The 26,441-nt window shown below is 42.5% G+C and overlaps 1 protein-coding gene across 1 annotated transcript; it reads right to left on the reverse strand.

Moving 5' to 3' along the window:
- On the reverse strand, positions 1 to 23,041 carry SAMM50 (SAMM50 sorting and assembly machinery component). The gene is made up of 15 exons (XM_056846095.1): positions 23,004 to 23,041; positions 20,504 to 20,614; positions 19,381 to 19,482; positions 18,090 to 18,177; positions 17,428 to 17,534; positions 16,427 to 16,557; positions 14,512 to 14,599; positions 12,712 to 12,840; positions 11,840 to 11,911; positions 11,408 to 11,494; positions 8,626 to 8,696; positions 5,017 to 5,084; positions 3,887 to 4,033; positions 3,017 to 3,158; positions 1 to 75 (listed from the first exon to the last, which is right to left on the reverse strand). The coding sequence occupies exons 1-15, from the start codon at positions 23,022 to 23,024 to the stop codon at positions 30 to 32; spliced, it is 1,410 nt and encodes a 469-aa protein (XP_056702073.1). The 5' UTR covers positions 23,025 to 23,041; the 3' UTR covers positions 1 to 29.
- Between the last annotated feature and the right edge of the window lie 3,400 nt (positions 23,042 to 26,441).

Genomic DNA, 26,441 nt, shown 5'->3' on the forward strand with positions numbered 1-26,441 from the left:
TGGGACAACACTGCGAAGTCACTCTGTCATTACAGGAACCTTATTCCAGCTCCAAACTGAATTCCATCACATATCCTAGAAAAATGAAAGAAATTGACAAAGGAGGTAATCCTGTTTCTTTAATCAGTTCATTTGAAAAGTAATTTACAATTCATTGCCCAAATACCTTTAGATACCTTGCACTTAGTTTTTCCATTTCTGAGTCTCCTACAGCTAAACAAAGATTATAAAGTAATTGCGCAATCCTAAGGGGGGTGGGTTAACAAGCGCCCGGGGAACGGCACAGCTCCTCACCTCCTGAGTGGCTTCCCAGCACGAAAAAGGAAGGCAAAAACGTCATTTTAGCAAAAGCCCAAATACCTTTAGATACCTTGCACTTACTTTTTCCATTTCTGAGTCTCCTACAGCTAAACAAAGATTATAAAGTAATTGCGCAATCCTAAGGGGGGTGGGTTAACAAGCGCCCGGGGAACGGCACAGCTCCTCACCTCCTGAGTGGCTTCCCAGCACGAAAAAGGAAGGCAAAAACGTCATTTTAACAAAAGCCCATTAAACTCTTCCATAGGGCTTCATGGGGCTACGCCTGCCTTTTTGCAGGCATAACTTGGCGCCGGCTAAAGGGGGCATTCCCAGGCCAAATGGGCTTTGGGAGCTGACTAAAGCCAGCTCCACCCCTGTGAACACCCCCTTTGATACCGGCACAAGCCCTTTCCCTGGAAAAATGCTGCTGGTGAGTTTGCGCTGGCGCCCACAACTCATGCTGCCGCACTGCTCTCTGGAGCCAGTGTTAAGTGGCCCCATGCCGGTGTTAGTGCCTGTTTAGCCAGTGCAAGTGGCACTAATGCCGACGCTGGGGTCACGCTGGCTCCTAAACTGGTTTCCTACCCCCACCCTGGTTAGGATTGAGCTGACAATTTCTCTTCTCCATTACAGTTGAATGAAACAATATTCTACTATATTATGCTGATACAACCTCGTTCTATTCTTCATTTTCAGCAAATTCACATTACAGGTGATGTCTCTAAATCAGTATCTAGATGACAGCGATCAAGCTGAAGCTGGGCCAGTAATCGCTGGCTATAACGTGACAAAATAAACTTCCTATATCTCCAGTTGCACACTTGTCCACACAATTAGTGTCTTTCAAAAAAGACATACTCATAGGAACAAATGCTTTCAAAGAATGATCTAAATACATAGCCAGTGGCTTTAAAATAGACCCACAGCCAGATACAATGGGTCTTCCTGGTATCAGGAGAATATGTTTATGAATTTTAGGTAGAAAATAAAATTGAAGCATCTGATTTGGGTTTTCCAAAAGATTTGCTATTGTAGCCCTCCAGCATCACCTCCTCCAAAATTTGAACAATTTATTTTTTTTAACCAATAATGTAGGATCCCCAACACACAATAGTGACAACTATTATCTGTCTATACACTTCTGTAATATAATCCTTCATATCCCAAGTCACTACTGTATCTCCTTTGTCACCTGGTTTAAAAATGACATTAGAGTGCTCTCTCAATTGCTTCAAAGCCTGTTTTTCTAATCTGGTCACATTATACCATAAAGGTACCGTATTTTTTGCTCCATTAGACGCACCGGACCATAAGACACCCCCCCCAGCTGGCCGCCAGGGCGGGAAACGCCGGCTCGCGTCATTCTGGTGCGCCCAGCTGCTCTGTGCGCCACCCCCCCGCCCCCCAGCTGGCCGTCGGGGCGGGGAACGCCGGCTCGCATCGTTCTGGCGGGCGGGGTGCACAGAGCTGGGCGCGCCAGAACAACGTGAGTCGGCGTTCCCCGCCCCAAGGCCAGCTGGGAGGCGGGCGGGCCCGCTCTGTGCGCCCTGCCCGCCTCCCAGCTGGCCGTTGGAGCGGGAACGGCGACTCGCGTCGTTCTGGTGTGCGGGGCGCACAGAGCTGGGCGCGCCAGAACAACGCAAGCCGGCGTTCCCTGCCCAGACGGCCAGCTGGGAGGCGGGGGGGGGGGCGCCCAGCCAGCTCTGTGCGCCCCGCCCACCTTCCTTCCAAGCTAGAATGTGCGTCTTATGGACTGGGCTAGGGTCCATAAGACGCACATTCACTCCATAAGATGCACCAACATTTCCCCTCACTTTTGAGGAGGAAAAAAGTGCGTCTTATGGAGCGAAAAATATGGTATATCAAATGTTCCAACTTCTCCACTGCACTTAAAACTGAATCCTGAAATACTAAAATTTTGGGGAAAATAGCAATAGATCTAGATCTAGGTTTTTTTTAAAAAATCTTTTGTGTTGGAAACTATCATCTCCTTGAAAAAAATCAGCCAACCTAATCTTTCTATCCGAAATTCCTAGATCTAAGCCTCTGTTTACCTTTAAATGTCCTACCAATTTATAGGATATCTTTGTACATATTAAGGTTAAGAGGGTAGCTCCAGTGCAGACTTTCGTTTTAGGAGTAGAAACTCCTAAAGGTAACTTTCCATGTGGCAACTGTAGTGTTTTGTAGTCACTGTGCGACTGAAGGTAAGGCACCATCAAACTTCTTTCTTCCCTCACTGTACAGAAAAAATTGTGCCAACTCCTTCCTTCACTTCATTGCATCTGACAAAGTGGGATCAAGCGCCACAAAACTATAAAGGTAGTAAAGGTAAAGGTCCCCTGTGCAAGCACTGGGTCATTCCTGACCCATGGGGTGACGTCACATCCCGACGTTTCCAAGGCAGACTTTGTTTGCGGGGTGGTTTGCCAGTGCCTTCCCCAGTCATCTTCCCTTTACCCCCAGCAAGCTGGGTACTCATTTCACCGACCTCGGAAGGATGGAAGGCTGAGTCAACCTTGAGCCGGCTACCTGAAACCGACTTCCATTGGGATCGAACTCAGGTCATGAGCAGAGCTTTTGGTTGCCAGTCTTTAACATGTTGCTGGACTTTTGATTTGATCACTTACTGCACGCTGCCCTGAGTGTTAGTTAAGTTTTAAAAATATTTTTGAGGCAGAACGTAGAAATGATATGAAAAACCAGCATAACACACCTATCTCCACTTTGTACCCCCATAGGGATACAATAGTTGAGTTCTAACCGAGCAATGTTTCCAAGCCTGAGAACTATTCCAGCACCGTAAGACCATCGGATACACTCTGCCAGCTTACGAAGATGGGCTTTAGGACCTTCTCCTAAGAAAAGAAATAAAGCCAATGAGGATACAAGTAAAAAATATATTCATACCAGTGGGTAGCCCAACATTTATTTCAGGAACAGGAAGAAGTCTTCAATATACTCCTCTTCAAACACATAATTCAGTCATACTTACGGACATGTCTACAAGCTTTTTGTATAAGAATGAGAAGAGTGAAGAAGAGTTGGTTTTTTTTTATGCAGACTTTCTCTACCACTTAAGGAAGAATCAAACTGACTTACAATACCTTCCGTTCGCCTCCTCACAACAGACACCCTGTGAGGTAGGTGGGGCTGAGAGAGCTCTAAGAGAGCTGTGACTAGCCCAAGGTCACCCAGCAGGCTTCATGTGTAGGTGTGGGGACAGTTGAACTTAGAAGAAGAGTTGGTTTTTTACATGCCGACTTTCTCTAGCATTTAAGGGAGACTCAAACCGGCTTACAATCACCTTCCCTTCCCCTCCCCACAACAGACAACCTGTGAGGTAGGTGAAGCTGAGAGAATGTGACTAGCCCAAAGTCACCCAGGCTTCGTGCATAGGAGTGGGGAAACAAATCCAGTTCACCAGATTAGCCTCTGACCCTCATGTGGAGGAGTGGGGAATCAAACCCAGTTCTCCAGATCAGAGTCCACCACTCCAAACCACCGCTCTTAACCATGTTGTATTTTGCAAGAGCAACTCAAATGCCTTACTGAAAAATGAGGTTTTTATGGGCTTGATTCTTACCATAGTTAAGGTTGCAAAGGTTACCAGCATTAAGGAAAAAGTGTGTTCGAAAGAGATCTCCAAATCCTCCACGGCCAGGACGAAAAGGGAGTGGTGTATACCAATGTAGGCCACCAGCCCAGTAAGCTTCACCACCAAGGTAATCACCTAGAAAAGTAAGGCAACAGAAAATATCATCAAGAGATGAAAAGGCCCTGGGGGAAAAGGGGGGGTGGATGCTGTTTAGATTTCGTGCATGGAAGCACAACTTCCCTGCATCCCCTCTCTCACTGCAGCCTGATTCCCACCCCCCATGCTCCTCCTGGGAGATGAGGGACTTCAAGGAGAAGCATGAGGTGGGAGTTGGAGGACTGCTGTCCAAGGGGAAGTGATCAGCAAAAATCACGCCCCCCCCCATACACAGGAATCTTTTCCATAGCAGCCAACTCCAATTTTTTTCCTTGAGCCCCCTCCCCCATTTTTCCAGAGTCCCCCCCCCCCCAATGTTTTCAAAATATCTGGAAATTGTACATTTCTAATACTATCACATTCTTAGTCTGAACTATTTCAGGCAACACAAGGCAAGCATGCAAGCATCATTAGCCTAATATACATTTCCAAAATTGGTCCTGCAATCAGAAACACCATTGCCTCTTTGCATTTATAGCCAGTTAGTAGAAAACTAACCAAAAAGGTAGCATAATATATTCTGTGATTAAGCTAAAATGACTGAACTGAGGCTATTGGGGTTTGGTCACATTATTAGAAAACAAGAGGCACTGGAAAAGACAATCATGCTAGGAAAAGTTGAAGGCAGCAGGAAAAGAGGAAGACCCAATATGAGACGGATAGTCTCTATAAAGGAAGCCACTGCCCTCAGTTTGCAAGGCTGTTAACAATACGACGTTTTGGAGGACATTGTTTCATAGGGTCGCCATGAGTTGGAAGCAACTTGAAGGCACTTTAACGTATGCAACTATATGATTACAGTGTGATTTTCTAGAACGCAGCACTTCGAGAACACAAGTAACTACATTACAGCAGAACTAGCAGTGCTCTTTAGACTATTCTCTGAGTTCTTGTAACAACTTATTATAGTGATAGCTGATACTTATTATAGTAATATTATACTACTTAAAAGAGTGCCACACCTTCACTCTGAGGTCCAATGCTGTACATGTTGAATCCACGCACACTTGTTGGTCCGCCAAGGTAAAATCTAAAAGAAATCAGGAGACATTACAAGACAAAGACAGCCACGGGGGGTTACCGCACTTGTATTCCCAACGATGTATTAAGAGTTTGAAAACTTTATAAAAAATACTGTTTGCACTTTCTATGTATTCCCACCAATGTATTAAGAGTTTGAAAACGTAATAAAAAATACTGTTCGCACTTTGTTTGGCCCCTTTAACTGTGAAGACGTCTTCCAATCATTTATAAGCCGTGGTATCCAAACACCCTCTTAAAGCGATGTTTTTTATAACATTTCCAAACTCTTGATACATCGCTGGGAATACCTAGTGCGGTAACAGCCACTGTGTTGTAATGGTTGATGCCGGAGCAGCATCTGAGAGCCCAAGATTCAGATCTCCATTCTCCCCTAGAAACTTGCTGGGTAACCTGGTAACCTTGAGCCATAAACTCTCAGTCTAACCTTACCTCACGGGGTTGTGAGAATAAAATGGAGAAGGGGAGAAGAATTATGTAAGCTACTTTGGGTTCCACTGGGGAGAAAGGCAGAGTATACAATAAATAAAATAGATATAACAAAACTTTCCAACTGAGCTTGAGATGAGAAAAATGCTATCATGAATAGGTGGTTGTGTTAAAGAATCCAATAAAAGGAAAATTATTTGTTTTAATTAAATTGCATGGTTATAACAGTTCAAATAATTAAACATAATTAAACATATCATAATAACCAAATGTAATGCTGGTGATGTGTGATGGGAGTAAATAAAACGTAACGTGTAACAGTGCCATCAATACTGACAATCGCTTTTCAATTAAAATCCAACAAAATACTTAGGGTAAGTTCAGCAAGAAAAGAGGTACCAGCACACTGGTACCAGCACACTGACCTGTACATCCAGAATTAACCACTGTATAAGCTGAAATGTTTCATCAGCAAAATACAAACCAGTACACAAAATTCAAAGTCCCATTTTGATGTATTTAAAAAACAACAACCAGAAGCCTCTCTGCTCATCAATATGTTCCCTATAAATAACTGGGCTTCTGGGACACATCTATCACAAATTTATGAATACCCAATGACAAATTTTACCACCTTATTCTGGATCCATATCTAAATGATCTGCTAATAATCCAAAAACACTTTATCATCTTGCTAGCAAGTGGGTTATAAAACACCAAAGCATATATATTTTAATAATAGAGACCAAGAGCACCTACCATGCTGTGTCAGAACCCCAAAGGTGGCCACAGGCACAAACAATTGGGGACCCCTGTAATAATGGAATCCCAGAATGACAACCAATGTGATATAGTGGTTAAGAGTGTCAGACTAGAATCTTAGACCCAGGATAGAACACCACCTCTGCCATGGAAGCTTGCTGGATCACCTTGGGCCCGTCACACATTCTCAGCATAACCAACTTCACAGGATTATTGTCATGATAAAACGAAGGAGAGAAGAATGATGTAAGCTGCCTTGGGTCCCCATGGGGGGTGGGGAGAAAGGCTGGGTATAAATGAAGTAAATAAAATGAACAAATAATAGAATCCTTTTTTCATATACAGGCTGAAGATATAGAGTAGTTGCTAGAAGGAGATGAGGGTCCCTTCACGTTAGACTAGTTGGCCATGAGGGATGATGGCTAGAAGAAGTGTTTTATTCTACAGTATGCCTCTGCATTATGCTTGGGAGAGGCACGGGCGGCTGCAGGGGGTCTGAACTGGAGTTTCTCCTGAGCCATCTCCATCAGACATCGAAGAGGCGTGGTTTATGGCTCCCTTCTGGAGCTCTCTGCCACGTCAGGGCTCTTATGCACAAAGTCTGCAGGGCCCTCCTGCTGTGCTATAAGAGTGCGCAATCCGGCTTCTGAAGGTACTGCGGCTTCTGAGATTTCTGCTGAGCCAGTAAGCAATATTGGCAGGTCTAAGTCAGAGTGACTGATAAGCAGACAAATGGGAGGCAGAAAAGGGCAGGAAGACTTCTTGTTAAGTGGCGACAAGAGGATTGACAAGGCGAAAGAACAGAAATAAGGCAGAGGAGGTAAGGCGCCCAGTGGAAAGTCTAACCCAAGAGCTCCAAAAACAAAATTCACACAGCTCTACCTAAGGCTTGAACTCAAGGAGAGGCAGAAAGAGACCTGAAGGAGGATGGTCTGTGCTCCTGATGTTTTGAAACAGTAAATTTCAAGACAATGTTTGTCCATATATATCCTATGATTGGATTTAACATTTTCTAAATGTGTATCTGGCAGGCTGGGCAAGAAGGCACAACAGTCACAGGAAGGCAGGTGAAAACAACAGAGCCGGAACCAACCATCAAAGGCAGGAGCCAGACCTTAGGGAGCTCCACAAGAGGAAGCAAGAGGAAGCAGAACAGAACTCTGGCAGCAAGGAGCTGCCCAGGCTGAAAGACAAGCTGGTTTGGCTGAACCTTTTCTCCATTGTACCCTCACAGTATCAGTCCTCTGATTTAGGTTAAGCTGAGAATGTGTGACTGATCCTAGATCCAGCTAAGGCTGGAGCTCAAATGAAAGGGACTGAAAGCCCCACCTTTTCCTATAAGTTAGCTCCTTCCAAGAGTTAAGAGAGTTGTACTTTTCTCCTGAGAGCGGCTGGAGAGTATGAGGCCCTAAGCTGCTAGGTGGGCAATTCACCACTTGATCCAGGCTTCAGCTATGGCCCTAGGCCATCTTTGTCTGGAGGTGGACAGGTCCATCTAGGAGGTTCCTGGATCTTGAACAGAAGCCTGCTGTTGAAGAGGTGGCAGAGGGTTTTTCCACTGGAGCATACACAGTGCGTGATGGCTCCGGAATAGGGAAAACTCAGTGAGGGAAGAGGCTGGACCAGGACAAGTGTTGACACTGTTGATATTTTTAAAAAGAAAAATTATTTAGCAATCTTGAATATATATTTTTGTATTTAAGTTCATGTTAACCTATGGTCAGTGACAGACAGACTGTGGACCAGAATTGGGAGATCCAGGTTAGAATTCCCACTCTTCTATGGAGGCTTGATGGGTGACCTAGGATCAGTTACGCACTCTCAGCTTAGCCTAAATCAGGGGGCTGATACTGTGAGGGTACAAGGGAGAAAAGGAAAATGGAGTATAAATAAATAACTATCCTATGCCAAATTAATGCCAAATTACTAAAATATACATATACTGTTAAGAGAGTATATTTTACCTTCAATGCTAAGTGGTGGCAGCAGAGGATAACAGAAAGGTATAAAAGATGAATGGATATGAAGTAAAATAAGTAAGTCACAATAACAGTGACTCTGGTGGCAATGTAGTTTATTTTTGGGTAGTTTGGGTGTAGCAGTAAGTAGGTTAAATAAACCTGTTCTCTGTCTGTTTGGTGGTGGCAGCAAGGTTAAAAACAACAGTTTTCATCAAATGCTTTCACCAAGACAGTCCTGTGCACCCTAGTTTGGAATAATGTATACTGTTGGTTACTTGAATTCTTTACTTGATTCAAGAGACACATCAACTAAGCTGCTATACTAAGGTAAAGTTAGATAACTCATTGGGTAAAACCAAAGCAAATACCATCACTTGCCTGTCAGCGATGCTGGATGGTTTGTCTCCAATCGGAACCAACATTCCTCCCCAGAACGAAGCTGAGAAAACCTTCAAAAAAACATATATTTACTTTAAAAAAAAAGACTAATTACTGTTCAGAGTACTCTGACAAACAATGTAAAGAGCAAACATCTTAACACTTTTTACTAGAACCAACCACAGTGACACAAATCAGTGTATGAGCTCTCAAGTTCACTGGAACTCTTAATCATGTTACCAAAAACAAACATGGAGGAGCTCCTAAAAGGGTTAATGGCTGCATGAAAAATTATTTCCTGAGAACTGTTTTCTTTGTCATTACTGTCCTTTCTTTCTAGAGTTTCAGCACATTCATAAAAATGCAAGGAAGAGAAGGAGGAGGAGGAGGAGTTGGTTTTTATACGCCAACTTTCTCTACCACTTAAGAAAGAATCAAACCGGCTTACTATCACCTTTCCCTTCCCCTCCCCACAACAGAGACCCTGTAAGGTAGGTGAGGCTGAGAGAGCTCTATCACAGCTGTGACTAGCCCAAGGTCACCCAGCTGGCTTCATGTGTAGGAGCAGGGAAACAAATCCAGTTCACCAGATTAGCCTCCGCCGCTCATGTGGAGGAGTGGGGAATCCAGATCAGAGTCCACTGCTCCAAACCACCGCTCTTAACCACTACACCACGCTGGCTCTCTCTAGAAGCTATCTAGCATACAAAGGGGTTACTGTGCCAGAAATATGAGCCTCTGGAACAAGCCAAAGGGCTCTTCGCCCTATTTCTTTTAGCCTGGGCCCAACCATTTCAAATTGTGATTGGGAAGTTCTACCAGTACCAGGGACAGTGAGACACACCAGTTGTATAACTAGAACCCAGAAACAGAACAATCTTATAATTGCCTAAAATAAAACCTGCTGACCAATGCTAACTTCATGACATCAAGGGTTTAGCCCTAACTGCTTTATGGCTTCTCTGCAGATGGTAACATGCCTTATGTTGGCAGGTTTCTTAGTGGTTCCAGGGGCAATTTCTACGTGGAGTTGGATGATTGATGAATGCACTGTTTCAGTTTAGCTGGAGGTTGGTAGATGAAGGGGGGATTTCAAAGATGGCCAGTATTCGGCAAAAAATTTTGATGCTCATCTAATCTCCCTAGCACCCCAAGAAACGATGATGGAAAGGATCCCCATTTCATTAACCAGACCAGTGAGACACAAAACTGCACTCTTGTCCTAGTTGTTACAGGAAGAGAAAAGCAACCCGGTATGTGCAGTAGAGCATGGTTGGAAGAACTGATGTGGTATGCCTGTCCCAATTAACTCGCTATAAAACACAGACAATGGGAGAGTCCAGGGTACCCACAAGGCTTTGATTTCTTCTACACTGAAAGTCGCATTTCCAATGAAATGACGTCACACTTTTATATCCTTCTCTGGAAGGATAATAAATTCACCAGGCTTATTTTTAGTAATGATTTAATTCGCTTCTCGTCTTTCTAAGGATAATACCAACCTGCCATAGTTTCCAATCAAGCTGCCTGAGAATAATACCGAATATTGGGAACTCCTACTCCTCCATTTCTAATCCTTTGGAAAAATGTTGTTGCAGCAACTTTAGGAGGTTTTTTTCTGCCAAATAAACTTTAGTGTGTATCTGCCAATATCCTATTATTTCTGATTCAACAACTAAGAGGATATTCCTGAAGAAAAATAGAACTCAAGGCATCACCATCATTTTAACCATAGGCATTCTACCTATCCAGGATACAGATAAACTGCTTCAGAATTCCAACTTTCTTTCCAAGTCAAACCACAATTTACAATGACTGCTTTCAATAACTTTATTTAAGATCAAGAGTCCAGTAGCACCTTAAAGACTAACAAAATTTCTAGCAGGGTATGAGCTTTTGTGAGTCACAGCTGACTTCTTCAGAAGAAGTGACTCAAAAAAGCTCATACCCTGCCAGAAATGTTGCTACTGGACTCTTGTTTTTTTCTAATGCTACAGGCAGACTAACATTGCTACCCATCGTGATTTATTTAAGATCATGTGGCAGGTCAGTATTTAGATAGCAGACAGGCTCTGACTTCTACAGAATCTCAAAAAGTCAAGACGACTACCGGTAGCTATTTCAGTACTCTGACCAGTCTGTCATGTTAAAGCCAAAAGATTCTGATTTATCTAGATTCACCTTGTATACTGAGATTTTAACACATGAAGCTGCCTTGTACTGATTCAGACCCTTGGTCCATCAAAGTCAGTATTGTCTACTCAGACCGGAAGCGGCTCTCCAGGGTCTCAGGCAGAGGTCTTTCACAGCACCTACTTGCCTAGTCCCTTTTAACTGGAGATGCCGGGGATTGAACCTGGGACCTTCTGCATGCCAAGCAGAGGCTCTACCACTGAGCCATGGCCCCTCCATTTACTAAAATGGTTTAAGATGTCAAGCAATTCCTTTGATTATTCCAGTGGCTGAATCAACATAAGAGCAAGATCAGCAGCAAATAAGGAAAGTTTAAATATCATACCACAAGAAGTACCCAGGCATATTTACATTACTCCCAACAGCTATGGTTAATGGCGCTATCATTAATACAAACAACAAAAGAGAAAGAGGGCATCCTTCCTAATGTAAATTCATCAGGAATAACACCATTAATCACTATTCTGACCTGATTTTATACGTTAAAGAAACCCCAAACGCTAAATCTCCCACCCAAATTAAAACAATTCAACAAAAAATAATTTCCATTGTACTCGTTATGAGCTATCGACAGTACAGGAGTACTTACTGAATCCCACAGAAAAGGCCTATTCAACTGAAGCTCAAAGTCCTCTTTTAGAAAGCTCACGTCACCACCTGTGTAACCAGACAGCTCCTAAAAGGCGAGAATCCATTTTGAAACCACGATGTTAGCATCAAATTAAATAAGAAAAAATATTTTGTAAACATCTATATGATCGGCTCTAGTCATGTACTGTTTTTGTGTCCTAGGGCTGCTATAAACTGAACTAAACATTCTTTTGGAAATGATCTGGAAAACAGCTTAGCTGTACAGGACACTTATTCTCCACAGTATATCAATACAGCCACCCTTAGTCCGGTCTTGGCCGGGGAGTGAGGGCGGGATACAAATTGAAACAATAAATAAAATAAATCAATAGATGCTGCCATTTGAGGTCAAGGACAAAACCCACCCTGTGCTTAGTTCAGAAAACAATACCTGATTTATTTTCAGCAAAGCACCTTTTTTGGGCAAGATTGAAGATTTTCGAGAATCAATCACCATTGCATGCTGTTAAGAGGAGAAAAACCATACAAGAGTTTATAAGTTAAGAACAGGCCACAGGGACATCCTGCTACAAAAAAACTGCATACAGACTTACCGCAGTTTCAGAAAACGCAACTTCTAGATTTTCTGCCTCAACATATTTATAAAAATTAGTTTACTGAACTCTGACACTCCCAAGAGGACTGGGAAGCAAGATACTATTGTTATTCCTTATTACAATAATTAATTTTGTGCTATTCCTAGTTCACTCTTTTGACTGAACTTCAGCAAACTGTCATTCATAAAGAAAGCATCAACACACGACAGTTTGCTGAGAAACTGTCCAAAGACCTGCTTCTGTGTGTGGAAATGGCTTGCATTTTGTCAACCGAGTACCACAATTTACCCCAGAGACTATCTACATACTGTAGAACTAGCCTGTGCGCAAGTAAACTAAGAAAGCTGCTCAAGGAACAAGAACCAAGCATGCCTCTGCATAGGCTTACACACCAGATAAGTGTACTTTCAGTTTCCTGGATACCAACACTACCAGCCATCGCAAAATTTCCTTCACTGAGGGATGTACCCTAAGATACTTGGTGAGCGTAGAGACTGTTGTGGGGGGGGGGGAAGCCAATTATTTCACTGCGTTGCATAACCCTGTAGAACCCAGTAAACTAGCAATCTCTCTAACGTTTCTGGGCAACAATGGAGCCACAGTGCTTCTAATGCAGTTATTTTAAATTCAACTGACTACATTATTCAACACCTTCCAGTGGGTTACATTATTGCAAAATTCATATTCTAAAGGGGGGAGAATTTACCGAGACAGAAGACTTGAGCGAGTGTCCGCTTTCTTCTCGAACAGAAAATGATGCCGTTCTTGCAAGGCAGCCAAGTTCTCTCCAGACACCTTCCCATTTTAACGTATGGTTAGTCTTCCATATTGGAAACTATAAAGCAAAACATTTTAACTGTGAATGAGAAAAATGCAGGACAAAAACAGTTCTTTGACACTGAACCCTGACAAGATGAAGGCGGCACTGATTGGTAAGGGGATTTTACTCCTCTTGTTAGAGGGGGTCCGACTTTTTCTGAAAAACACCATGAGGAGCTTGGAAGTCCTGTTGGACCCAGGCCCTATTACAAGCGACTGCCGTGGCCAAAAGTGCTTTTGACCAACTACATTTGGCCCACAAGCTTTCTCCCTGCTGCTGATCTGGCCTAACAGTAAACTTGAGGCATAAATGTCGTGACATGCTCTACATGATGCTGTCTTTGAATATGATTTGGAAATTGTAACTGGTGCAAAATGCAGCAGCTTGTCTGTTATCAGGAGAACGCCACAGAGATCATATCATACCCATTTTGCAATCTTTACATTAGTTGCCCACTGGTTTCTGAGTCAAATGCAAAGTGCTGGCACTCACCTTCATGACCTGGGGTCCACAAACCTGCAGAACCATCTCCCAGTATGAGCCAACGTCACTTACCAAAGTAGCACCTGACAGTTACCCTTAATTCCATTTCAGTCTGTCTGTGGGCTCTCTGCTATAGCCCAAAGGAACAGCCTTCCAAGAGAAACTAGGAAGTTAGGGGAACTCTCCTGCGATTTCACAAGGGCTGTATGGCAGAGTACCTTGGGAGTCTCTGGATGGCTTCTACAGTCTGAAGCAGAGGTATCTTATGAATGTCTTATTAATAAAGATTTCTGCTGGCAGTTTTAATAGTGCAGCGTTTTGTGCTTCATAATGTTTTCAGTCTGTTGCCTGCCTTGGGTCCCAGTTGTCTGAGAGAAAAGTGGGCTTATAAATTGTTTAAACAAACAAAAGCATCCTCAGCATTTTCCATTTGTATATTTATGGGAATGATGTGAGGCAGAAAAAGCCAACTTGAGCCTTACTACAGAAGCTAGATTAGCAGTATGAGTCTAGCTGTTCTACTGCCGATGACACGGCCAAGCTTTGAAACCAACTCCAGAAGCTGCTGCTCCTGAGAAACACACAGCACTGACTTCTCACAGGCTCTTGACAAGAGTTGTCAATGAAGTCCACAAGGCAGGTATTGACAGGGTGAGATGGCTCTCTGGGAGCAAAAGGGAACAATTCTCTGTGCAGAATTGTTATGCCCCCAGAAGGTGGATGCCGGCACTGCACATTTCCTGCAAGGGAGATGAGCAGCAAGTGGACAAATGGGCTGGCTAAGCTTTACACGTTCTCTGTCAGGGAGTTCTCCCATGCATGAGACACTGGGCTGCCCAAGTGCACACAAGGGCTTACTCGTTCCTAAAGGCAACAGTGAGGACTGACAAGAATTAGCTATTGCAGCTACTGCAGAAAAGGTTAGAGGTTGCATCCTGACTCAATTTGCATCTGACTGTTGTGTGGCTTACCCTTTTTGGTTGCAATGGAGTAGATGCAAAAACGGAACTTAGGAAAGGGCTGGTCTCTTGTGGGCAGCAAAAAGATGCCCTCTGAACTTTCACAATTCACAAGAACTCTGGGGAGAGATCTGTATGCCTGACAGGGCAATTGCCAGAGGGGAGAGATAGTTGCCAATGGTGGCTAGATTTGTGAAACCCAATTGCCAGGCAAATTAACAGCAAGTAGTGTTAGGTTACCTACATTAATTTCTGTTGATATTCCTCTGTCAGTTTCGCGAAGAGAACTCCAGGGGAACTGCCCAGTTACTTTATACAGATTGAGAGAAACACTACAGAAAAAAATGAAATTTAAGATTACTGTAATGAAAGGATGTGAATGAAAAATACATGCTTAAGAGCAAAAGTCTTTAATGCTATTTTTTGTCATTGAAGCTAAAAATGTATTCTGACTTGTAAGGCAAGATCTCTATGGCAGTGGCTCATTCAGCATTATAAAGCGCTGTCTACTGGAGAAGGTTGCGCCGATGATCCTCGGTTTGGGACCTTTAAATGGACCTCAAAATGCTGCAACGGGTCAACAACCCTTCACCCTCTAGTCAACAAATACTATTTGCATTCTTATGAAGTGAACCAGTGTAAAGGCACAAATGGATATTGCTTTACTAGCAGCGCAACAGCAGTCAGGCCCGTCAGCCAACACAAACCACCAGTTGTGTCCTCAGGCCAGCACTGGAACCTTCAAGTCAGATTGGTGTTTCTTGCAATGCAATTGGTAAGTCCTTCAGGACAGGTGGGCAGAAGGTCACTTGGGCGTGCCCAGTCACTCCCTAAGCAATTGAAAGCAGCTCTCCTCTGTTTCCCTAATGCTACAGTAATCACATTATTTTCCCTCCCTTTAGAGCAGGGGTGGGGAACGTCAGGCCCAGGGGCCACATAAGGCCTGTGAAATTATTTGGTCTGGCCCTTCGTGGGCCCTGGCAGATCTCTAGCTCAGAAGGATCTAAGACTGGCGATCCGTCCCCTCCCACGGTCAGGAATAGCCTCTATTCAAGGCGGATGTGAGTTTGTTTTGCCGAGAAAAGGAACCTTCTTTCCCCCTTGCAGAAGAGACATTAGCTATGGAGCTGCTAGGACCGCCCAAGAAACTGTGTTAACTCTTTTGCACCCGGGCCGTGGAGAAACGTATTCCCTCTGTGCTACAAGAGGGCTGGGGCGGAAGTGGCGACAATGGAGGGGTTAAAGGGGGCAGGGCCAGAATGTTTTTTGGGGGGAGAGTTCTTAGCCAGTGTGTCCTCATTTCATTCCTGCAGGCGGAGGTAGCAGGAGCCAGCTGTAAAATCCAGCCCAGACCATGCGGAGCAGGAGCAACTCCGGCATGCGGCTGGATGGCTACAATCGGGTGGTGCAACAGACCATTCTGTGCCATCAGGTGGGCGACTGCGCCACCGGTTGGTTGCCTGCCTGCTTGGGGCTTGGTCGGTACCCCCTCTCCCTTCTGGTTCTTTCCCCTCTAAGTTCTGCAAAAGATACGTAGGGCGGGAAAGTGCTGTATCGGGGCATTACTGGACTGGGCTCCTTCACCTACAACCCCCGAGCAGCTTGTTGCTCACTCCGTCTTATGTTTGCTGCCCTGCCTGAATCTCTTGGGCCCAGCTGGGGATTGCAGAGCTCAAAAGAGAGTCGCTCTATGTGGCAAACACTCAGAGCTGTCTCCGGTCATGCCTCTTGGCTAAATGTTTGACCAAATATAGAAGGCTAATTTTTAAGTTGATAATTTTGTATGGCCCGCGAACGATGTTATAAATATCCAAATGGCCCTTGGCAGAAAAAAGGTTCCCCACCCCTGCTTTAGAGCTACCACAGCAGCTTCTCTCTTCTTTCTCTTCTGCGGAAAGAAAGTGATATACATAACATTTTGCTCTAGGTGGGAATATAACAGTACCAGTGCCCTTTCCCATCCACCTCTCCTCCACCTCCTTCACACAGACACACCTTTGCTCTGGACACAGGGATGCCAGGTGTGGTGTAGTGGTTAAGAGCGGTGGTTTGGAGTGGCGGACTCTGTGTCCAGAGCAAACCCTTTTTGGTCACAAAGCAAAGTGGTGGACCTTGTGTCCAGAGTAAAGGTGTGTAAGTATATTGTGTAAAGATCTTACTTCCTCTCGAAGTGTCCAGGCTGTGGTTTAAAGAAAGACAGGCCGTAAGATGTTTCCTTGGTACCATAAGAAAACTGAAATGTCACCTTCTCAGCACGTCCAAAGATATTAGGGAGCTTGAGCCCAAGTACCTACAAAAATACCAGAGCAATCATTGACAAATATACAGCTTTGCAAGAATACCTGCACACTTAACCAATAACCTTTACCCTGTAAAATCATTCCATTCTTTTATCCCTCAGATTTTCAGCATTTGTTCTTCTGAAGAAAAAGGTTTAATCCTATTAAAGAGAGCACATTATTCAATACAAAAATAGTTTAGACTATTTCTGCTTTATTCCACATTTCATATAGAAATTCCATGTGTAACAAAATACACCTGAGGACCTGTCATGTCATCAGGTTAATGACTGACTACATAGTTGCATCGTGGTTGTAATCCACCTTGAGTCCCAGTGAGAAAGGCAGACTATACATGAAAATATATAAATAAAAATCGGATTTCAATTACAGCAAATATTGGTTTATTGTGTATTATCTTCTTTAATTGCCCTTCTAGTCTAGTCAAGTTGTTTCAAAACCTGATGTTGGAAGGCAGATCAGAAAACCTCCCTCAAAAATTTACGTACCGGGGGTTGATATGAGGAATATGCTTGCGTGCCCTGACACTCTGCTGCAATTTTGGAACTTCCTAGTCTTGCTAATTGTTGAAAATGTCCTCAATAGGTGTCAATGATCCATCACTTTGATCGATCAAACAAGTATCATTCACAGCTATTTGGTCTGAATTATCTTTCAGTAGATATTCCCTGTGACTGGCTGATTAACTCTCCCTCTCATTGGCTATCTCAACTCATTTTCTCATTGCCATTCTTATATGCTAATCTAAATGTAAGATGTCATCTCCTTGGAGTGCGTAAATTCTGGTTCTCATGTGAGTAAACTGGTCTATATCACATCACCAAGAACAAAGATGCAACAATTTATGAAACGGCTCTTACCATGCTCCCTTCGTTATTGCCGACCATTGTGTTATAGCTTCCAGTTAACCTTCTCAGTTCTGTTACTTCAAATGTTATGTCTAAACCATTTGGAAGAGCATCATCTCCTAGATACACAGAGGAATTAGTGAAGAAGAAGGAGTAGGATTTTATATCTCTACTGTAAGGAGTCTCAAAGTGGCTTACAATCACATTCCCTTCTCCTCCCCACAACATGCAACTTGTGAAGTAGGTGGGGCTGAGAGAGTTCTGAGAGAATTATGACTGGCCCAAGGTCAGCCAGCAGACTTCATACGGAGAGGTAGGAACTGAACCCAGTTCTACAAATCAGAGTCCACCACTCTTAACCACTACACCATGCAGATTCTTATGGACAGTACAGTATTCACAATACATTTTTAAAATCTTATAGTTCCAACTGACAAACAGGTAACAGACATCTCAAGGTATTTCTTAAGCAGCTTCTTTAATTTTAAGAACATCTGCACATTGAGAAACAGCTGTCCACAGAAGGTTGGTACACATAAAGCAGGATATAAATATCATTCAATTATTTTCAAGTTTTTGCCTCCATATATTATAAATGGTTCAAAATAAACTTAGTCACATTCCTGAGAAATGAGATAGTTAATCCTTGGCATTTCAGACATGGACACAATTACCTTGACATGTATCAATCAGAACTTCCACCTGTCTAAAAATTCCTAGACGGAGCAGCTTTTCACGAGCTTCATGCGATTTCCTCATTACCTTCAAAATAGATAATGAGTTCAAACTCAAGTTTTAATAAAACAGTATGACTGAATGTACAGGAACAGTTACTCCAGTTATGTTCCATAAACGCTAGCTCCCAAATTGTTTCCAGGCCCAATTCAAGGTACTGGTATTGAGCTTTAAAGGCATATATGGTTTGGGGCCAACATACCTTAAGGACCACCTCCTATATCAACCTATCTGTCCACTCTCATCATCTTTGCAGGCCAAGCTTTGGGTGCCCCTGCCATCTGAGGCTAGCAGGTGGCAAACCAAGAATGGGACTTCTAGGTCATCAAAACTTTGGAACTCCATCCCCAAGGATTTCCATCTGTGTCCCTCTTCATCCGCCAGTGGGTGAAGAAGTATTTGTTCTGTTTGGAATACCCCCAATAATGGTTATTGGCCTCTTCTTGGGTTTTTCGTGTTATGTCTATTTATATGCTTTTATTGAAATAGTGTATATACACTTTTTGGGGGGGGGGTTAATGTCAAAATATTTTAATGTTTGCCACCTTGGAGACTGTATTTGGGTGGAAATGTGGCACATAAATGTTTTGAATAAAAATAAGTATTTCCTAAATTGTTTTTTAAAAGCATAACAGCACTTGCAGCTCCTGTCTGTAAATTCCATCTTCCTTTCTCAGAATTAACTTTGTTACATGTACTATACAATGTTGCCTACAAAACCCATGATCCTATAATTCCCCAATCTGGTCCCATAATTAGATATAGAATTTCTGGGAATCCTGAAGACAGATAGAGAAATGTTGGAAATCCTGAGAACGTTCGTTAGTTTTTTTGAATATGAAATTAATTAATGTACTTTAGCAATTAAGCATGTTTTGCACAGTTTAGCGAAGGCATCAAATATTCAGTTTTGATTCATGTAACAATAACATGTATGTAACAGCTACACCAACAGTGTAGCCCACAAGTTACACCTTATTTAAATCAGCTTCGCAGCCCAATCAAACAAGTATATGAAATGACTGACAACACTGAGTAATTATGTTGCCAACAACAACTGAAATTCTTGAAGCACACACATGACTCTATTCTATCAACCTGTTATCTGTTTAATACATACCTGTTTCGTCAGTACAGATCTTGGGTAACTCCATAGTACAATACATTTGAGAATTGGCAAAACATTAAAAACATAAAAAACATTAAATATGCTCCATTAATTTCACTTACATCAATGAGATTTTTAGCCTTGAAAACATCACCAATTTCAAACATAATAACGTCATCTTTGGTCCTTCCAAGCCCATCAAAGTGTACATGCTGAACCACAACCTGCAAATGAAAATTATCATAAGAATATTAAACCTGTGTAGATTTGATAATAAACAACCAGACAATATCATGTTAAAGATCATAGTCGCTCGAGTTGTTTGGTTTTTCAGTATCAGCAAGTCAAAGGTTACCTATGTGATATGTTACAGGAAGGTTTTGTGTTATGACCTATGTCGAAATTTGAGAAAATATTAACTACATGTGAAGTTCGCCTTTTTTTGAACCTGTATACCATTTTATCAAATGCACTATTTAAACCTGATAATAGCGTACTTATGGCAAAAAGACATTTGTAGTGATTTAGATTACAAAAAGTGGAGATATAGATATATTTACATATAGAATCCTTACAATTTGCCTCTGTTACATGGAAAATCTGATGAAAATGATCTATCAATGATACCTAACCACTTTCAGGCAACTATCTATGTAATCGGGAGTAGTAAGTGCTGGTTTTGTGATGTAGAGAAGGCAGACTTTTTCCACATATGGTAGGCATGTAAACAGGCAACAGATTACTGGAAACTAATGGTAGAAATTATCAATTGGATTAGAGATTTTACTGTGAAACTGTGTAGTTGACACCACTAAAAATCTTTGACTTTGTTGTTTTAAATATGTTTACCACAGCCAAACCGGCGTTTGCTAGGACCCAAAAGCAAAAAAATAAGCCCCAAATTCATGACTGGCTGATGAAAGTAAAAGAGCCCTACACGCTAGTGAAACTAACGGCCCACTAACAAAACAAAGATACTTTCAGATTAGACTTATCGTGGTTGAGAGTTGTGCAGAGAATGGAATTTGTTGCAAAATACAAGACATGAAGTTCTTAATTTCACAGGGTAGACATGCTCACCCTGTACCTGTTATAAATATCTCTTACGCATATTTATTATATACATTATTGTACATACGAGAATGTTAACTTTTTTAATTTAAGCATAGTTAAACACTGATTTAGAAGTTCAATTTCATATATACATAAATATACACACAATATTTAAATTACCCAAATACCCACATCTTTATTTTCCAAAATCTCCTGTTTGGTTTCTGGTTCAACTTCAATTAGTTCAGATTCGTCTCCTAAAGGACCAAAATCAGTCCCAGTCATCGGAAGCGGCTCCAGACTCTATAAGATAAATACGTATCCGAAACTGTAACAGTGAAATTACTTGGTTACTGATCAAACAGCCTTTTATCAACGTTCCACAAATACCATTCTGCTTGTCTTAAACTGAAATGATACAGTTTTAAAACGACTTGCTCATCATGTTAATACAAGTAATTGAGGTAGTTTTTCTCTGTCACTGACCACAGGCATGCCTTCCAAAACCAATGATAGTTTATTCTAACATTATCAATATTCAGAAATCAGTGGAAAAATATTTCAGTTTCCCAGAATGATCTGTGCTGACATGAAAGTCACAATTCTTTACCAACCAGACTTTACATTCTAATTCAGCAAGAGGTTCTATATCATCCCCATCTCCTGGACTGTGGTTTAGAATTTCTTAGTCACTGCATGTGTTAATTATCTTAGCAAAACCTGGAACTTCCCACCCAATACAAGTGTTAATAGCAAATGGGCTCTATGTTTTTGTGATTAGCCTTGAGTTTTATATAATTACAATTCACCCTATAGTTCCTCAGTTTAACAATCCTGTTTCCCAAAACCTTCTACCTAAAGATCTGCATAGTTAAGATTTACTCAGTGCATCCAACATAGTTGTTTCCAGTACAAGAAAACTCATGCTAGAATATAATTTGTTAAACCTTTAAGGTGAAAGTTTTGGCTCAGTGTGTGGTAGCGGTGAAAAACACAAATTCTGCTCTAGGAGTTTTTACAAAAGAAACTGAAAAGAAAATGGTCAATACCCTAATGTCCCTGAATAGACCGATAGTACGTGATTCAAGTATGTTGCTTATTGCGTATTTATTCATATCTTGTGAGCTACCTTGGGCACTGTCGAAAGGCAGAATATAAATATCTTAAATAAACCCAGGAATTAATTGCCTGTGGGCACAGTGACAATGTGAGCATAGTTGGGGATTAGTTAGATTCATGGATGGATAATAGATCCCTCAGTGGCTATTAGCCATAGTGACTAAAAAACCCTCCACATCTTGAGGCAGTAAATCTCTAAATATCAGCACTAGGAGGCAACATCAGATGGTCTTCATGGACCAGGGCAAATAGTTGGCAACTGTGTGATACAGGATACTGGACTAGAAGAGAGACTGCTCTGATCTGCCTATGATCTGAAACTGCCAAAAGAATCCTACTGTTTTTTTTATTTATTAAGAGTTTCAAGACTATCAAGCTGTTTAACAATTACACTGTTTTCATCTGAGCCTCTCAACAGGTTTTACTAAACGCTACCAGTCATTATCCTTATCAGACTGCAAACATTTTTTTCAAACTTCTGCTTTTATCATATTCACCCCTGCTACAACAAAGAAATTTCAGAACTTTTTTTTCTTGATCAGGACGTGACAGGATAAAAGAATTAAATGGTCATATATTTTTTTTGCCATGAAGTCACATTTAACTTATGGTGACCCATGGGGTTTTCAAGGCAAGAGACGTTCAGAGTGGTTTGACATTGCCTGCCTCCGCGTCACGACCCTGGTATTCTTCGTTGGTCTCCCTTCCAAATACTTGCCAGGGTCCACCCTGCTTAGCTTCTGATGAGATCAGGCTAGTTTGATCACCCAATGAAGTTTAGATTCTGGGCAGAGGAAAAAACACTTCTTTACTTAAAGAGTGGCAGTTTTAACACGATAGATGTTATTTGACGTGATTCAAGTATGTTGCTAATTGTGTATTTATTCATGCTGATGCATTTAAATGCCGATGCATTTAACGCACTGGTTCTCCCCCCCCCTTTCTTTTTCAGGAAAAAAAATCCCTAAGCCTTTCATTACCTTTTAAAAACCTCACGTCCTATATTTTATTGCAACTTCCCGGCAACTCTAAACAAGACTGGATAGCTATCCATTCTTATGGCTGCAATTTCGTCTAGGGCTGCAGTGTCCTCTGCTTTTCTGAGCAAATGGTGCGGTGCTTGGATCCCGGGCCCGGCATCCCACCGCCCTCTCGCTTCTCCTCTGCCTTTTATCTCGCGCGAGAGCCAGCTGCACCTTCCAGCAGCCTTCCGGCCTCGTCCCCCTTCTGGCGGCGGTTGGAGGGGGAGGCCGCAGAGCCACCCTCCACGCACTAGCTCTGCCCACTGCCACGCACAGGGCCGACAGCCGAACGCCCACGTTCCCACGGGGTGTGCGTGCGCGCTGCCCTTGGCCGCGTGAAGGCAAGCGGGTGGTGCGGGGCTCCGTCGCGAGTAAGAGGTGGTCAGCGGCGAGGGCCTCGGACCTCCCGGCCAAGCCCTTCGCCGCCTCCCTCCTCCTCCTGGAAACTCTGCACATGCTCCTTCCCACGCAGGGGGGGGGGAAGCAGCAGAGCGGGACGCGCCCTGCCCCCCCCCCCGGGCGTCCAAGGACACGAGCGACCTGCTCCTTACCCGCGCGTGCACGGTCCCCATGGCTCCGCCAGCCCGGTCTCACCTAGCACAGCGCCCCGCCCCCCCGGGTGTCCGTGATTGGTCACATGCGGGGGGAAAAGGCGGGGCCGGGCAAGCCGCTCCCATCGCAAGTAGAAGCGGAAGGAGGGGCGAGAGAGAGAGAGAGAGAGAGAGAGAGAGAGACCACAGGGGAAACGTCAGAAAGCGCAACTTCCGGTGAGAATAGGAAACCATCCCCGGCTAGGATTTGGGTATCGCTCTACCCCTGACATCTCTATGATGATAATTCGCAGTGGGTCGCCGTGTTAGTCCGTCTGCAGTAGTAGAAAAGAGCAAGAGTCCAGGAGCACCTTAAAGACTAACAAAAATATTTTCTGGTAGAAAAGAGCAAGAGTCCAGTAGCGCCTTAAAGACTAAATAAAATATTTTCTGGTAGAAAAGAGCAAGAGTCCAGTAGCACCTTAAAGACTAAATAAAATATTTTCTGGTAGAAAAGAGCAAGAGTCCAGTAGCGCCTTAAAGACTAAATAAAATATTTTCTGGTAGAAAAGAGCAAGAGTCCAGTAGCGCCTTAAAGACTAAATAAAATATTTTCTGGTAGAAAAGAGCAAGAGTCCAGTAGCGCCTTAAAGACTAAATAAAATATTTTCTGGTAGAAAAGAGCAAGAGTCCAGTAGCGCCTTGAAGACTAACAAAAATATTTTCTGGTAGAAAAGAGCAAGAGTCCAGTAGCGCCTTAAAGACTAAATAAAATATTTTCTGGTAGAAAAGAGCAAGAGTCCAGTAGCACCTTAAAGACTAAATAAAATATTTTCTGGTAGAAAAGAGCAAGAGTCCAGTAGCACCTTAAAGACTAAATAAAATATTTTCTGGTAGAAAAGAGCAAGAGTCCAGGAGCACCTTAAAGACTAACAAAAATATTTTCTGGTAGAAAAGAGCAAGAGTCCAGTAGCGCCTTGAAGACTAACAAAAATATTTTCTGGTAGAAAAGAGCAAGAGTCCAGTAGCGCCTTAAAGACTAAATAAAATATTTTCTGGTAGAAAAGAGCAAGAATCCAGTAGCGCCTTAAAGACTAAATAAAATATTTTCTGGTAGAAAAGAGCAAGAGTCCAGTAGTGCCTTAAAGACTTAACAAAAATATTTTCTGGTAGAAAAGAGCAAGGGAATGGGTTAAATGGACTGGTTTAAACGGAAAGAGAATTATAATTGATATTGATTTATTAAATATTAATATGCTTAAAAAGGATGGGCAAACTTTGTTGGAAATTATATACATAAAATAACTATTCTTTTAATGAATGGAAAGAGATGTTGGGTAATTCCTTTTATTATTATATAAACACCTAGCGATAATCCATAACTTTCAGGGGGAAAGGAGGCGTGGAGAACCTATTGTGAAAATGATTTATTGAAGGATCAACCTAAAGGATACATTTTGTTTAATCCCATGTATACATTTTGTATAATGGCTAATTAGGATACTATAAGATTTGTATTAGACAAAACAGGAAAAGGACGAATTTCTTATAGAGACGGGGATTATAGTGTTAGCAAAAGTACTTACAATTTATTTTTAGACGGAAGAAAGTGAAGGGGAAGTCACTTTTATTTGTATTAGAAATTTTATTAGATTTTTAATTTGCATTTATAAATTTCTACAACTGAGTAGTGTTACATGTATGATATATTAAATGAGAAAATAATAAAAATTCTTTAAAAATAAAAGAGCAAGAGTCCAGTAGCACCTTAAAGACTAACAAAAATATTTTCTAGTAGAAAAGAGCAAGAGTCCAGTAGCACCTTAAAGACTAACAAAAATATTTTCTGACAGGGTATGACCTTTCGTGAGCCACAGCTCACTTCTTCAGATACAGCTCACTTCTTCAGAAAGCTCATACCCTGCCAGAAAATATTTCTGTTAGTCTTTAAGGTGCTACTGGACTCTTGCTCTTTTCTATCTCTATGATGGAAACTTGGCTTTGCTTTGGAAGTGAAAGTGGAAAATCGGACAGTTTGGACCGGAAGCCTTTGGCCACTGATGCCTGGGAGGTTTTGCCTTGGATTTGCCGCTTTCTAGATGCACATTTTCCCCCATCCGAATCCTCAAAACTCTGCACAGGTGTTCATTTTTTAGTTTTGAGAATTCGAATGGGGAAAGTGTGCATCTACAGAGCAGCAAAACATCCCATGCGTAAGGACAAGACTGTGGTGGTTTCGTGTTATAGTCGTATGTAGAATGAGGAGAGTGCTGCGCAGCCCTCAGTGGAAAGGGAAACCCAGCGAGAAGCTCTATGATGTAATGGTTTTGTCTTTATGGGGCCATCCGATACTGCCCACGTGTACTAATTTAAAACAAAATTTATACTGACTGGCTATGTCCCATCATGAGAGGAAGGGCATCTTGGCAATCTTCTGGGCATGGAGTAGGGGTCACTGTGGGTAGGTGGGGTGGGGAGGCAGTTGTGAATGTCCTGCATTGTGCAAGGGGTTGGACTAGATGACCTTGGCGGCCCCTTCCGACTCTATGATTGTATGACCCTTGTAGAGATGCAGCTGGGTCTTTTTTCTTCAGCCCAGGCCAAGCAAAATTTGTTGGGCTGGAATCAGCACCATAGCTAAACTTCTTTAGCTCCACGGACATTAACATGACCAAAGCTGGTACTTAGGCGACGCCTGGTGCAAAAACATGGATTTAAGGCACGGATCCTCAGGATTTTTATGTTAGGTCACCCCAAATTCACAATAAAATAATGTGTTTTGTTCCTGGCCACAGATTGCACCACAGAAATTAGGGTACTGCACCACCAACTTTAGGGTACTGCCACGGTGTAAAAAATAGATCCAAGGCATGGATCCTCATGGATCCTTAGAATTTTTCATGGGGTTCCACTAAACTCATCATCTAATCACATATAGGGTTGCCAGGTCCCTCTTTGTCACCGGCGGGTGGTTTTGAGGGCAGAGCCTGAGGAGGGCGGGGTTTGGGTAGGGGAGGGACTTCAATGCCATAGAGTCCAGTTGCCAATGTGGCCATTTTCTCCAGGTGAACTGATCTCTATCAGCTGGAGATAAGTTGTAATAGCAGGAGATCTCCAGCTAGTACCTGGAGGTTGGCAACCCTAAATCACATATATCCATAGCCTCATATTGCACCACAAAAATCGTGCATCCACCACCTTGGGTCACTGCCATGGCATCATGTGGCTCCAAAGCATGGATCCTCATGATTTCATCCTCCAATCATAGATCAATCATCCACTTTCCAGTGTCTTCCTAGTTTGCTGCTTTGTTTTGTAAACCTACTTTGGTACAATGTTTCCTGGAAGGTCATAGTCAAAGCAGGTTTTTATGGTACGTGGATTGGAAGGTATGCAAGTTGTGCCCTGAAAGGTCATGCCATTTATTTTTCAAAGGGCCATTTTTCTGATGGAGCCCAC

Source organism: Euleptes europaea, chromosome 3 (assembly GCF_029931775.1).
Source record: "Euleptes europaea isolate rEulEur1 chromosome 3, rEulEur1.hap1, whole genome shotgun sequence".
NCBI classification, from domain to species: Eukaryota; Metazoa; Chordata; class Lepidosauria; order Squamata; family Sphaerodactylidae; genus Euleptes; species Euleptes europaea.

Coding starts and splice junctions, on each gene's coding strand:
- SAMM50 (XM_056846095.1), bottom strand. CDS start 23,024: ATGGGGACCGTGCACGCGCGG. Junction 14,600..16,426: donor CCTGGACACTTCGAGAGGAA/GTAAGATCTTTA, acceptor TTTTTTCTGTAG/TGTTTCTCTCAATCTGTATA. Junction 5,085..8,625: donor CCATCCAGCATCGCTGACAG/GCAAGTGATGGT, acceptor GATTTCTTTTAG/ATTTTACCTTGGCGGACCAA.